The 14,787-nt window shown below is 43.5% G+C and overlaps 1 protein-coding gene and 1 long non-coding RNA gene across 7 annotated transcripts in view; one reads left to right on the top strand and one right to left on the bottom strand.

The window, feature by feature from the left end:
• The first annotated feature begins 6,872 nt into the window (after nucleotides 1–6,872).
• LOC118162071 lies at nucleotides 6,873–12,372 on the top strand. Of its 2 annotated transcripts, XR_004748278.1 has the most exons (3): nucleotides 6,873–7,686; nucleotides 8,551–8,689; nucleotides 10,492–12,372. It is a non-coding gene; the product is annotated as an uncharacterized LOC118162071 (long non-coding RNA). The 2 variants fall into 2 exon arrangements; XR_004748277.1 differs by lacking the exon at nucleotides 6,873–7,686 and having other exon boundaries at nucleotides 7,704–8,689.
• Nucleotides 11,187–14,787, bottom strand: part of GALNT15 (polypeptide N-acetylgalactosaminyltransferase 15) — a 27,719-nt gene continuing 24,118 nt past the window's right edge. For 4 of the 5 annotated variants that reach the window (XM_035318001.1, XM_035318005.1, XM_035318002.1 and 1 more), the window contains exon 11: nucleotides 11,187–13,891. In XM_035318001.1, the coding sequence (XP_035173892.1) occupies nucleotides 13,745–13,891 (147 nt within the window). In that variant the 3' untranslated portion in view covers nucleotides 11,187–13,744. The remainder of the gene's footprint in view (nucleotides 13,892–14,787) is intronic. The other variant, XR_004748276.1, reaches the window with a different exon arrangement.

Genomic DNA, 14,787 nt, shown 5'->3' with positions numbered 1-14,787 from the left:
GTCTTCTGTATGCTTTCTTCCTTGTAGTGGAAAAGTAATCTAATGTGGATTCACAGAGCACTCATTTATTCATGAGTATTTGCCCTATATACATTGTTAACTGATCATCTTTTCTTTTTGCTCTTCTCTGTGTTTTCAGTTGTGGGGTGATTCATACAGTGTAACTTGCGGTCTTCTCTGACAATTCCCTGACACATTTTCAGCTAGGTCATCGACGTTGCTGAAGCCAAGCTTTTGAAATGTGTGAGTTGGGCCCCTGTAAATTGTAAGTTAGGCTTAAAATCATAGGTTTAAAAATGTATTTTAAACTAATTCTCAACTATTGAAACTTTTAGGGATCGTGTTTTCACTTTGCTACTGTGATTTCCTTTTTTGTTGTTGTTGTGTGGTGATGATTTTTTAATTCAAAGTCAAAATTAAGGTTCTTGCCCTGCTGTTTTGAAGGCAGAAGCTGCTCCTTTAGGCGAGGCTCTAGCTATCGCAAGTCTCAGGGTGAAATCAACAGTAGCTGGCAGTGTGCTCACTGTCCAGTACGTCATTCCTGTGGTGCCCTCTTCAGGCTCTTCCTGTTCCATTGGCAAATGATTTTGCTTTGGCCTCACAAATGCTGGACAAGTTGGTAAACAACCATTGACATGTTCCTTGTCTGAAGTAAAAGTTACTCCAGCCCAGTAGCTGTCTAAATAGCTGCAGCGTTTCTGAGCTTGATGTAGCCCTACTGTGTTTAGTCCTATGTTTGTAGGACTAGTGTGTAGTCCTACAGTATTTACACACAGTGCAAGTTTGCTGATATAATCTTAGAAATAACAGGCATTTCACACTCTCTAGGAAAATAAAATACATTTATCAGGGAGGATTTTTTTAAGTACGTTGAAATGGTTACTGCCTAACTGTTCTCATTTCTGCAGATAGATCTCTGATCATGGGCCTGTTGCTGGGTCTGTCTGGGGAAATTCTGTACCCGTGCAAAGCCGATGCAATCATCTTGTGGCATTTATTGCATCTCTCAGATAGTGGTGTACAGATCTCTGTACACTGCAGCAAAAAATTATCATTTCGTATCACTCTGTAACAGATTAGAACTGCTATTGTGGCTTGTGGCAGACTTTAAGATTAAAGTTTGATTTAATTAAATATAGAGGGAAAAAATAGTAGATAAATTATGGAGCCTACATTATCCTTTATTTATTTATTTTTCTCATACTGATGGAATACTCTTGGCTTTGCTTTTATATCATGCAGAGGCTTCTGCAACCACCTGTGCATTGCACTGGTGTTATCACACTGGTGGACTCTGGTGTACATCCCATAGCCTGGTAAAGAGGATCAGACTTTGAATTTAAATGTAAAATTGGTTTGGAGGCAGAGAGAAACCACCCATCAGAGTGCCATTTCAGAGCCAATGAAGAAAACTTCTGTCCTAGAGGGTGACTTGAAGCGTGGTATCAGCGGAACTGGCTGTCCCAGATCAAAGCGAGGGGCTGCCTAGCCTGGTGCCCAGCCACAACACTGCCCTCCAGCTAAGGAAGAGTCTAGTAAAGAGCCAGGCAAGCATTTGGGGATGCTTCCCCGCAACACTACCACGCAGTTTGTGAGTTATGGGCTTCTTGAGACTGATGCACTAGTGGCGCGGTCTCAGAAATAAGTGATTAGCTAAGCTTATGGAAATACATACTTATAGAATTTGTGTCACAATTTATTATCTACTGCACCCCGTGAAAAGGAGTTACACGGTGTAAGTACACTCTGTTAGGAGAGCTGTCTCCTCTTGTTTGTGTTGAATCCACTGCTTGCTGGTTCATTTGAAGACTCTTTGGATAGGAAGGGACATTTCTGTGTCCTGTTCTCTCTATCCTGTTGATGACTGTTCAGGATTTTTTCTTATCTCCCCTCAGTCATTTCTTCTCTGAGCCTGTAACGTCCTTGCCTACTCAGCCACTCTCCCCACAGGAGCTGTTCCATGCCTTTGATTGTCCCTTGCTGCCCTTCTCTGAACCTTGTCCCCCTCTCCCACGCTGTTTTTGAGAGGAGGGGAGGTAGGTGCATCATGCATACATTGGCATAATGGTACTTGGTCTCTGCTCTGTTCTCCATTTTATAAAATACTTCCCATTTGATAGTTTTTTTTGGACACTTGCCAAGCACTAGGCTGATGTTGTCTTAGAACTAATGTTTAATTAATGCAAAAGCCTTTTACAATCTAAGCTCAGAGTAACTATGACCTTCTCCTACATAACCTTGTTGGTGGCTCAGGCAGGTTTTAGAAGAAAGCCAGGTGATCTGGGTCAGGTACCATCAGCTCAGATGGCCTTTCTGCTCCAGCTGGGGTGCCTTTCTGCTGCAGTCTCCTCATGGCAGCTGATGAAGGGGTGCAGGCTCCACACATTCCGGTAGGACTGTCTCAGGCTGGTTAATGCTCCTCTCCTCCCAACATTTAGCTGACTTTGTTTAATTTTGTGATCTGTTTGCTTCCTTTCCACGTGCTTTTCAATTAGCCATATTGCATTTCTTAATGGCTTCAGCTCCTTCTTCAAAGCCACATCTGTGTGCCTTTTGTATCTCCCAGTCTTTGCTGCAGTGACTTTCCTGATGGGTGTCTGAATTTTCCAGGCAATAAGCCCTTGACTGAGCTGATGGTGTGTTTTAGGGTGAGATATCTTTTAAAGCTGAATACACTGAATACTTTAATCAAAGGAATGTGGATACTGCCCAAGATGCACATTTAAAATAGGGTCCTTTTTGAAAGGGCAAATATTTTTTTTCCATTCAAAGGTACTCTTACCTTGTGACTTTATTTTTTAATGCTGGCCTGGAAAAAAAAAATCTTATCATGAATAAGTAACAAATGACGAATGTCATAGAGTGAATAAATCTTGCTCTTCCTTTTGAAGAAGGGGTTAATTGTAACTCAGTCTGTCTCGTCTGGCAGAACTACTCAAGATAAAGCTCTTTCTTGGAAGAATACCCTTAGGAAGTTAGTGACCTAGAATGAGCTTGGCATAGGATTGCATTTTAGCCTGAACTGTGAGACTCGCTGCTGCGATCTCTATACACAGATAGTTTCTGACAGGCTTTGCAAACAGCCTGGGGTCAGAGCCTGCAGGCTTTCCTTGGGTGAGTAAAAGCTGTGGAAGGGGAGCTCAGTCCGTTTGCTGTTGAGACAAACAGCAAAATTCCCAAACCCTGGGATGGCGCAAAGGGGGGCACTTAGAGGCAAACACAGGCCCTTGCTATGGGGCGGTGAAAAGGGCATGGGAAGCAGCAGAGCATCTCCCTGCCAGAGCTGGCTCATGAGGTTCAAGCACTGCTCTTAACTGGCACCAAGACTGTGTTTCTGATGCCCTTTGACATAAGGCACAAGGAGAGCAGGTGATGGCACGCCAAGCTGGCATCCTGCATTGGGCTTCAAAATGTATCCGTGGCCCTGCTTCTACACCTCTGCCGCAAACTGCCTGGCTGTCTAGGGATGAGATGGTGTTGTGGGAGAAGGGGTGAGCAGGAAGGTGGCTGGTACCTAAGTCAGTGACACATGGACCTTGTACACACACGGAGGGTGCGTGGCAGTGGGACGGTTTTGGGGGATGCCCTAATAGAGGCCCCCCTCCTCCTGCTTGCATGGGGAAGGATTTTCTCCCTACCCCAGCTGTCTGTTCCAGGCTCTGATCTCAGAACTTGTTCTGGGCTCAGCAGCAAATAACCTCGAGGTTTGGGCTGTATGGTTATCCCTGGGTTATAGAACAAATGGGGAGGATGCGTGGAAGATGTACAGTGGGAGAATTTAAGCTAATCCCTATAAAAGGCTGATCCTTGCAATTTTTTTCCCTCATTGATAGTTTTTTATGAGTCTGGAATTTTCCTAACTTGAGGAGAATTCAAATAAATCAGCAACCGGAGAGAATGTCAACCAACCCTGTCAAACTTGCACAGCGTTTCAGACTAATAGGCCCCTTCTCGAGATACTGCGTGTAACAGGATTTGATTGTGCTTTCTCGGCCAGAGAATTTCCGTCAGTACCTCTGCCAAACGACAGATCTGAGGAAGGGAGGATCTGATGGCGTTCCATGTTCAGCCAGCCTCTCCATTCAGAGACAACGACTGCCGGTCCCACACAGGTTGCAGCAAGGCCACCCAAAAGCCGAGTTTCCATTGAGGAAGGCCAAGTTCCCCATACTCTTTTTATTTTTGCAACTGTAGCAGGGCCGTGTCCTTGGTTTCTTTCCATGCCAAATAAAGCGTCTGCACATTTTGTCTAGCTCGTTTTTGTACAGTTAAGGCGTTCGTCCCAGGAACACCTGCAAAAATAGACTTCTGAAGACACAGATCCATCTCTGATGGGTTAATCAACCCGAGGAGTAAGAAATTATCGTACTAGATCTGTAAACAATTGCAGGTTGCCTTGCAAGGGCAGCTCACAGAGATGAAAGCGGCTGGGGGTATCGTGAGCTGTAGGCACGCAGACAGCTCATAGAAAATGCTTTCTGAAGAATGCTCTGGGGCAGATCCTGCCATTCAGCACAGCGGCGTAAAGCTAGAGTAACCCAGGCTGCTTTGGTGATGTTACTCCAGCTCTACTCCACTGTACGGAAGAGCAGAATTCAAATGAATTACCCATGAATGGAGAATAAAGGACATGTACGGTAAATAATAAATTTCTGGGTTTTCTGCCCTTCACGACTGCCTTTCATAAATATTTCAGGCTGCAGCTGATTTCTGCTTCGCTGGGTCAGCCAAGAGCTCAGGCTGGGCAAGTGCATTTCAGCGTCATTTGTGTTTGAGGCTCTTAGGGCCTGGGGTGAGACAGAAGCACAGGAAGCTGATTTCTAAGAGGGAGACTCTGTCCTGACCAGTGCCCTGTTTGCAGTACCACAGGGCACTTTCTGAGACTGTTCATGATCAGACGTGGTATCTGTTTTATTTATCTCCTACCTTTTGCTGACCTGAAATATAGGGAAGAGAAAGGGGTGGGAGTATTAAATTCATAAAAATTAGGCTGGTGCAAAAGTGTCAACTGAGACGTTTCAGCATTTAGGAAGCAAATAATTTAATTCTGAAGAAGCTAATTTAAAATATTCCAGTAGTTCTCACACCCTCCATGCAGGCTGGCACTTGACATCAATCTGTGAGGAGTTTGGGTTCCTCCAAAGCTTATTTTTTGGGGGGACTTTGGTCAACGAGCGATGAGTTTGATTTCTCTTTTTTTTTTTTTTTTACATCACTGCTGAACTCCTTCGGTTAATTTATGTTGTTCAGCAGCTATTACAGTCCTGTCAAGATGTAAGATCCCTGGTTAGAATCAGCCTCCGTTGCGATAACTCACTCCATTAGGTCGGGGTTTTGGCCCCACCACTGGATGCCCTCGAACCCACCCCTGCTGTGTCCCACACGCTCTTGGTGCAGCGCCACCCGCGGAGCAAAATGCCTTCCTGAGGTCTGCAAGAGCTCTGTCCATGCCTGCAGTCACAGTGAGTGGGAAGGAACCCTCTTCAGAAAATCTGAAACTACTCAGTTTTAATATTCTCTTTCCTTCATGAGCTGACTGCCATATTTTAAACCTGTCAAGTGTGTTTCATCTACGTGAAATTCTGTTTGCTTTTGCTCCTCCTTGCAGTGTCCAGGCCTTTACCACGCAGACTCTTTCCCGTGTTTTCCCCCGGGTGCAGCATATTGTAATTGACTGCCGGTGACAGCCAAGAGATGACAATTCCAAGAGTGCCCATAGTTCACAGCACAAGTTACCTCGCTGGTGGAAATTCCGTCACTGTTTCTTTGCCGTGAGTTCAGTGGAAAGCAACCAGAAAGCTAAGAGGGATGAGCCTCTCACGTGGGGCAGGGGGGAAACCTCGACTGTGGATTTTTGCATATTTCTGAAACGTCCAGTCACTTCCTGGGGCACCTAAAACTCTTGGTCTCAGTGGAACAAACGACTGCCTGCACATTGTCACAGGCTCAGAAATAATCTCCTCCGTCCTGCCGCTTCTGCTCTTGCTCTCCTGTGTTCTCCATTAGGTTTGTCTCTCTGCTGTCAGAAAAAGAAGGATGTGGCTCTCCCGTGTTCCTGCTGGATGTGGGCTTTGTCCATGTCTAGGGTTTTATTCCTTTCACTGTTTAATTTTCAGGTGTGTTTAAAACATTTTTAATAACATAACTGCACTGACGAGACCTAGTATAGGAGCAGGTGTAAGTAGCTCTTTCCCCTTGTGCAGCTCAATATTTTCTTCGGTTCAGAGAGGGAAATTGGTGGCCTGGCAGAACTGGAGGGATCAGACGAGGCAGTACGCTTCGTGTTGTCATGGGTCAAAAGGAGGGTTATCTGGAGGGAAGGAGTTTCACTGTCTGCGGTACATTTTCAGTGTTAACCATGCCAAGAGTATTCCTGCTGAGAAACAGAAAAATTAAAGCTGTCATCCACAGACTCACCTTGAAAACCCATATCGAAATGTCAATAATTGAGGATAGCTGTTTGCTAAAAAGGTTACTGACAGGCAGTAATGATCACTGATAGCTGAAAGTGTATTTTATGCCCTCAATATTTTCCTGGCAGACTTTAGTCTTCCATTGAGTTATGCAGTAGCAGCTCTGGATTTGGATGACTTGTTCTCAGAAGAGTAGTAGGATGCTTTTTGGGGTGGCAGAGGGAAGAAAGGATAGCTTTTCTGAAATCAGTGCACAGTAATTTTCCTCAGCTGGCAAGAAAGCATCACTCCACAGAGGACTGCATTTCAATTTGTTCTTTTGCAGTATGTTGTATGAGAAGGAAGAAGATAAAATAACTTTTTCTGGAGAAGACCCAGAATGTTAATTAAGGAAATGGCGCTTGGACATCCATTCCTGACTGGCTGGAGTTCATAGCCACACTGCTACGTCGTGTCTCGTCCTCATCTGAAGAGCTTTCCAAGGTGATTTTCTCTACAAACACTTATTTTTTTCTGCCACTAGAGGTCCTAAAAACAATAAGGAGAGGAGGCACAACCTGTGTGCGTTTGACACTGGAGCATTCTCACAAAGTGGACCTGAGAGCTGGGTCTTTGAGACCTCCCATCGGTCTGTGCCCGTGTTGGCTGCTGGCGTGGGCAAGTGCTGCGGGCAGGCTGGAGGAGCTGTGGGCGTCTGACCGTGGGGCACGAGAGATTAGCTCAGCCGCCAGTCCAGAGCGATTTCGTATGCTCCTGCCACATCCTGGAGGAGTGGGAGGTAGGATCTTCTTACACTCCAGCGATGCTCTGCCAATTTGTCATGCCACCCATGTGCGTCCCATAGCGCCGTGTGCATGACGACAGCAGGGAGGGCTGAGCTGTGGAGGCAGGCCCTGAGGCTGCTCAAATCGACCTGGTAAGGGAAATGGTAGGGAAATGCAGGAGGGAATCAACTGCCAAGGTGTTAAACAGCTGAGCAGCTACCACCAGCTGAAACAGCTTCTGGGTCCTTAATCCCCAGCCTCCTACTTTTTCCTCTCGCTTCCAGAGCTTGCTTTTGCAAACATAGAGACAAAAATCACTCCAGGTGCCAGGGAGAACAATGGAGAGAGCAAATGGCCTGAACACATGAAAACAGAGAGAAAAGCTTTTTCCTGCCAGGCATTGCGGTAGGGGCCAGGATTTGCAACACAAACCTTGGGCTGCTGCTGTTGTCGTGGCCATGCTGGATTGTTCTGCCGCGCTGCGGTGCTGTAAAAAGAAATGGATGGATGTACTTGGAAACTGAAATTGAACTCAGCTTTTCTCATTTTCAACTTCTCTCTCTTCTTTCTCCCTCATAAGAAATGAATATTGATTTTCCTCGTTCTGCTGAGTCTGCAGTCCTTGCTAGCATGTAATTGCTATAAACACTTTCACTAGAGCTGGCTAAGAAAACGCCAGCAAACCAATTTTGATCGGAATTTGCCAGCTTGTTGAAAGCAAGACATCTTGGAGGCAGATGCTCTTTGTTGTGCGGGGACGACAAGGAGGCAGAGCCTGGCCCCTTGCCATGGGCAGCCCAGCCCTGCCACCTCTCTCACCATGCCTCTGGGGAGAGCCCCAGCTCTGCTTCAGAGAGAAAAGGGAGCATTGGTTCTTGTTCCACACTGAGACCAAGCTGAACCCAGGAACCCTGGAAGTTCTGCAGAAAGGAATTCCCGTCCTCTGCCAAGGCTCAGCATCATGTTATGACTTCTGATGTTGAATGCAAACGTACAAAATACTGTATTTTTCAGAAAAGGCTGTAATTTTCTTGTAATTGGCAAGTTATGGTCTCCTTGTACTTGTTTTGCGTATCAGGTTATTTTTCAGTGTCGAGGCCAATTTTGTTTCAGCCTCCCCTCTCACCACCGACTTAAGAGTTGTTCCTGGCACCAGGGGACCTTTACAGCGCGGTGCTGGCCGCACGCGTGAGGCTGTTCTGATAGCAGGAACTGGAGCCGAAACAGCTCGCTGTTTACATGAAACTAAAAGTTAATTCCTTAGCATCAGCACCGGCCTCTGTGCTTGAGGCTGTGTGCGTGCCTATCTACAGGGACACCACGGGCTGACCGTGGCTCGCTCCTCTAGGAAAATGTTTCCTTCGCTTCTGCAGAGAAAGGAATCAACGCGCGTGAGTCAAGGCACGGCCTGTGGGCTTGCTGTGGCAGCGTGGGATCGACTGACCTGCAGAGGCTCCATCAGCATCACTGCCGCAGTCAGATAAGCAGTCAGTAAGATTTGTTGGCTGATTTGTGAGTTAAAACAAATCTTGGCACCGCTGATGACAAGTTTTCCACGGGAATGACATGTATGCAAATTAGGCAAGGAGACAAAAAGCCCGTGTTTCCGCTAGCTTGGCCAGTGAAAATTTTTATGTAAGGCTTATTTTTAATGATGTGATGAGTTTTATGCATCTGCCCACTCGAAATATTCTGATTATGAAACTGTCTCTTTGTTCGCTGCTTGGCTTTTGATTCATAAGCAGGCAAAGCAAGCAATGTGTGCTAATGAAAAGGACACAGAAAGAGGAAGATGTTAATGCAACGTACTGCATTAAACATTTTGGTTTGCCTACAGCTTTTCGACCACTTTTGGTTTGTTTAGTAATCCCAAACCATATGTATGTAGAGTGATTGACAAGATACATTGTGTTTGAAGCAGCTTCCCAATGGATTGCACTCAGATATAAATATCTGATGTTCAGGATCTTCAGAGATGAGCTCCTGATATATCAAAATACCATTTGATTTTCTTTCATATCTGCTCTGAATTTTTCTCATGCAAATGTCAAATTAAAATGATGAAAAAGAGACTAAAAAAAAAACAATGGTTTTAACTTAATAGGACACCAACTTAAGAAGTTAAGAAAAAATACTGCAGAAAAACATAAAACCAAAGGATGTAATACTTTGAAAATCGTATGTGCCTATAACAACATAAAGGACACCATTAGATTAATTCTTATCTGTCTATAAGACTGAGAGAGTAATAAATAAATGGCAAAGAATGGAGATTTGTTAGCAATCTTCTGAATAATACAAAATAGGCTACAGTGTTTATATCTAATGAATATTTTTAAAAATGGATGGTTTTCATCATCTTCTGAATTTGTAACACAAGCTTACCTTCAGTGTAAATAAACATGATGGTATTATCAAAGGTCATGGGCTTTACCAAAGGTCATAGTGCAGCTACTTAGAAACTGAATGCTGTATTCAGCCTTTAGGTTGGTCTGTGTATAAATTAGGGTCAAGCTGAAAAAGGGAACCTCGCTAACAATCCTGACACCTGTATCTGTTCTCTGTCATCAAAACTCTGTTGTGTCTGATGCACAATAACCCCCAGCTGGGCAGCTGTTTTAGAAAATCCACCACTTGCAGCTAGAAAGACAGCAAAAATGCTGTGCCTGCTATCCAAAGCAGTGTAGTCAGATGGCTTTTGCAGTGCGCCCTTCCAAGCCACCTGGTGGAGAAACACCCGTGAGCTGGAGGCATTAGCCAATATCGTATCATAGTAAAGAAGAATAAAAATACAACATTTCACTGTGCACTGATATACTTTATTGAGGGCAGAAGTGGTGCAGTTTGCATAGCTTATGAACGTGAGCCAAGAAGTTACTAATATTTGCAAAACACTCCTTTTTGACTCTCTTGTGTAAGACTCTCCAATATGTTTATAATCTGAATCAAACTGCTGGAGGTAAAATGAGATATGAGGTGCAGAGGGAGAAACTGAAAGCTTTCACTCACATGTCACCATCCAAATGTCATGAGAAGAAATCTAGGCTGCTACTGTTGCCTTGGTTGCCTCAGCATAGCCCCATTCCATCCTGGGGAAATCTGTACTCACAGCTGTTGAATTTCAGTAAGCACAGTGTCACAGCTCAGCCAGGGGCTCGCAGGGAGGACCTGCAGGCACTCGCACATGGACTGGGAGATGCCCTGAACATTTCTGTGCTGCAGGATTTAGCATAAAGCTTGCTCTAAGCATCCCCTTGTTCAAGCTTCGGGTTAACGCACAGATTAAATGCTGCCGTTCTGTTTCTCTGTCTTAGCGATGACACTTTACCCAACAGGACAAGCCCCAGACTGCTGCCAGTACTGCCTGCATCATTGCGGCTAGGTTTAAAAGTTGAATAATACCTCAGGCCTTCCTGTTCTTCCATTTCCCGTTAGCTGGAAGAGGAGTAAACCAGGCTATTCAGTAAGCGCTGTTAACCGCGAGGTGACCTGGTCTTTAATCTGACCTTTTAACTCCATGGGTGGGTTTGGCTCCAAGCCTGCCTTATGCCTGAGTTGCCAAATTCAAAGAAACAGGTGGAGTTGGACTATAAGGTGTTTATTCGTGTTGTGCTGGAATTCTTTTGCTTTGCCTGAGGCTCTACTTGAGAGGTCTTCAGAGTTAACAATGCTATTCCATTCTTGCCTGAAACATTTTGTTCTTACATTTCTCTCCTGTCAGTTGGAATTAGAGGAACCAGAAATGTTGTCCCTGTCTAAATACAGAGCTAAAAGTAATTCCATGTTCTGTGATGCTCGGAGCATTTCTTTCTGCTTGTGTTGTGTGAAAGATATTCAAGAGTGAAGAAAATACTAGCACCCTTAACAGAGACCCTTTACTGAGCTTTTGTGAAACCTACACGAGGAGAAGGGTCTTGTTCACAGACGTGACAACAGAGGCAAAGTGTACACCACCTCAACGGGAAAACAATCCACCAAATACAGGGCATACAGGAAGGAAACTAGGAAAAACAGGAGATGGATGTTTTATTTTGTGTGTGTGTGCACCACAACAGGTTATGTTTATATCAGAGGGAAGTGCTCTGCACAGTATGGCCCACAGTTCTTGCCCCCTTGCTGTCCCCATATGAAGACCCCCTGGATCATGCTGTAGCTCCTTTCTGTCCTGTGCTCTGGAGATTAGTTCCCTTGGAAACCAAACACACATTTACACAATTACTACATGCAACAAGTATAATAGCAATTATTCTTTAAATTGTACTGAACTAGGTATTTTCATTTTATTGTTGGAAGAGGTATTGTGTAACATATTACTCTATTGTACATATATCTACAGCAACTCTAATCTTCTAGGCTTTTATCGTTATGCTAAAGAGCAGTGTAAGAGGAGGATGTCCACATCTCTGAAGTTTTATTCCAAACTCTTCCTCTCTAAACAAAAATATTTTCATTTTTGGTGATAAATCCCACTTGTGATCAGTTATCGTATTTGTATAAACATTTTTAAACATTAACAAAATGCTGACGGAATGATATTCCCAGTGTAGAGTCCAAAATAGAATAAATAATACATAATTTAAAAATCTGGCATACTTATAATTTAAAAAATAAAAAGGAATCACATTCTGTTAAAACATTTCAATTGCAGCTTTTCTGCAATTTTAGAAATTTTCTTTTCTCACCCTAGATTTGGGCAATGATCAGTGATCACTTGTTCTGGAAGAAGTTGTTTCCATCCTTTCCGCTGAAAATTGAAGTGTTTTCAAGAACGTCACAGGAAAATTTAAATGGCACAGCAGCAAATGGTATTAGATTCTGATGCTATCAAAGAAAGAGCGAGTGGTGATTAGGGTGCCTGGAGTGATGCCTGAACATGGCATGGAAACTGCAGCACTCAAACCAAACAGGGACCCGACTGAGGGTTTTTTTGGACAACATAACACAGAATGCTGTTCACGTCTTCTATTGTAACTAATTCTATATGCTTGAAACAAACTTCTTATGATTTTCTAAGAGCCGGTGACTGGAATACTCTGGGCAGAGTATTCTGTTATTCTTTCCGTTGTCTGAAGCACACACATTATGCTGTACATTTTCCAAAAAAAAAGCTATTTTCTGTCTTGAAAGAAATATCGATAGCAAATCAGGTTTCATTAATGATACCCTCCCCCTTTAATAAATATTTGTGTCTATGATTGACTTATATTATAAATCAGGTGTGGAGCTGACATGGGAGAACTCCCAGATCTTTGTTCCTCTGTCGAACAAGGCTCTTGGAAAGTGTCCTCATTGTTTCTTTTAACTCCAAAATTGAAAGTGCCTGAACAAAATACTGATAGAAGTTTGCTTTGCTAGTGCACACTGAGACCATTCTCATTACCTAACATGAACTCCCATTGACATCTGCAAAAGAGAGGAGGTCAGAGGGGATGCAGGCTCTACAGCAGCTTGTTTAGAAAATTATGCGTGTTACTGTCTTTGGAGGATCGGCTAGGAGACCCGTGACAGCAAGAGTCTAAAAATCTTCTTGGCTAAAACTGACAGTGTAAAAGACTTACTCAGTGTAGTAGGCAGCAAGCAAGTGGAAGCAGACACCAGTATTTTCTTCCTATGTAGCCGCTGTTGAAACCTGTTGTTTCCCTTCGTTTGCTCTTCCCAGCCAGCATTTTTGTAACTGGAATAATAATGAGCTCATCCCACAGCTTTTTAAGAGCGAATGGATGCCACTGATTCTTTCCATTTCAGAATAAGCAGGGGAGCTGTTACTTTCCTCTCACATCGAATTCAGTCTTCTTTCATATTCCACAGAAGTTTCTTGAAGAGTTGTTCTTACATTGCATGAACACTAAAAAAAAATGTTAATAATTCAGTCTCTTTCTCCCATCCAAATTAGACTCCAGACAAAGGATGTAAGGAAGGGTGTGCCAAATGCTGAAGACTGTTGGTATTCCAAATCAATGAGAGCAGTTCGTGCCTAATTAAGTGCTAATTTATGCCCTCTGCTATCTCATGGAGGGTAGAAATTTGGCTCAGGCTGGAAAATTATTTTTTTTAGCTATTACATATTAAAACATCTACTACTTTTATGCATACAAGACCTACTTTGTTTTATATGAATTGAGTGCACTGTACAACAAGGTTAAAATCTCATCCTGATTTGGCTGACTTCCTCTTACAGCTTGAAAAGTTTTACAAACATTCATTTTCCTGTGTCCTCAGAAGTCACGGAGTATGCTAAAGACAAGTTGTCTGGCAGCCAATATTCCACATTTCCTTTGAAGGGCAAACTTAACTGTCTTCTGCAACAGCAGAGTTGAGAATCTATTGATGCTCACAGTATCTTTATTCCTTGCTTCACAGAATATATGGAAATTTTAGCTCGAGCTGAGTAAACCAGGAACTGGCAGCAACTAGTTGAGCCAGGCTTTGAAGGAGAGACCTTCCTAACTTCCCTGTATGCTACAGCAAACACAAACATCTTTCTTTTCTGTCTGGGAAATGTAGCTTGAATCCCAAAGAGAAGTAATGCTAAATTTTGGTGACCTGATTTCCCCACAGACTTGTCAGTCATCTCTGACGTAGCCCATGGGAACGTTCAAATTGCCACAGCTGGTTTGCATTCTTGTTACATGCACACAGAAACAAGTCCTCTTCATCGTCACTCTTCACTGCCTCTATGCATTTGCCAGAAAGGACATGGACGATCAATCCATTCTACAAGATGAGAGAAGGGGAAGAAAGAACAAGTAAAATAAAATAAGGGATTTCCAGTGAAAACTAGGCCATGCTTCCGAAACTTTTAATGTACAATAGGTCGTCAATAATGACTGGTTGTTCAAAAATGTGTTAAACATGATGACTGGGTTTAGCTTTGAGCCCAGGACATTGTGAGAACATGTAATACATTTGGAAGCTGACAGGCTTCACAGTTGCAGAGCTCACTTTCTCTCTTTTCCAACACTTTGTTTCCTATAGGTAAATGCTGTCATCAGTACCAAGTGCAGTATTAGAGGGCACCAAATTTCAAAAGGACCAGTGCTTCCCTTGGGAATCAAAGCATAGTACGGTAGGTACTGTACCCGGGGATTGCAGCCTGCCTATGACTACTGTAACTGCTATTTTCCCAGGCTCTCCAAGAGCATGACATTTTTCAGTCTTGCAGAGGAGTTTCTACTCTGTGGGGTGAAGTCCACTGAGTATTACTGAACTCTTCTAACAGGAGGTTTGTCCTTCTACAGTACAGGAGGAAATTTAAAGATTCCCCTACTCCCAAAGAGCTCTTATGTGGGAGAGTTCAGATTCACAGTGCCTTCCGCTATCCAAAAGAAGTGGGCAAGGATTTGTCCTGCTCTTACACAACCTCTTACAATTCTGATTCTATTCTGATAAGGCCAGTAAATTAAACAGATAAAGTGAAGGCATGTGAATTTAGGTAGGATTTCTGTACTTTGTATTTTTTAACAAAATTTATTTTGCTCAGGCAGTGTAAATGCGTAAACAGCATCCTAAATTCCCTGGGTGAAAATTGTCCAGAAATGAAAATTGCCTTTCAAATATGTCATCCCTTCCCTGCACATGAATGCTGTCAGTCACCCAGTGATGGCACAGTT

The sequence above is a fragment of the Oxyura jamaicensis genome, chromosome 2 (genome assembly GCF_011077185.1).
Source record: "Oxyura jamaicensis isolate SHBP4307 breed ruddy duck chromosome 2, BPBGC_Ojam_1.0, whole genome shotgun sequence".
Taxonomy (NCBI): Eukaryota; Metazoa; Chordata; class Aves; order Anseriformes; family Anatidae; genus Oxyura; species Oxyura jamaicensis.
The sequence above is the reverse complement of the archived record's forward strand: the minus strand, read 5'-3'. Positions and strand labels throughout refer to the sequence as shown.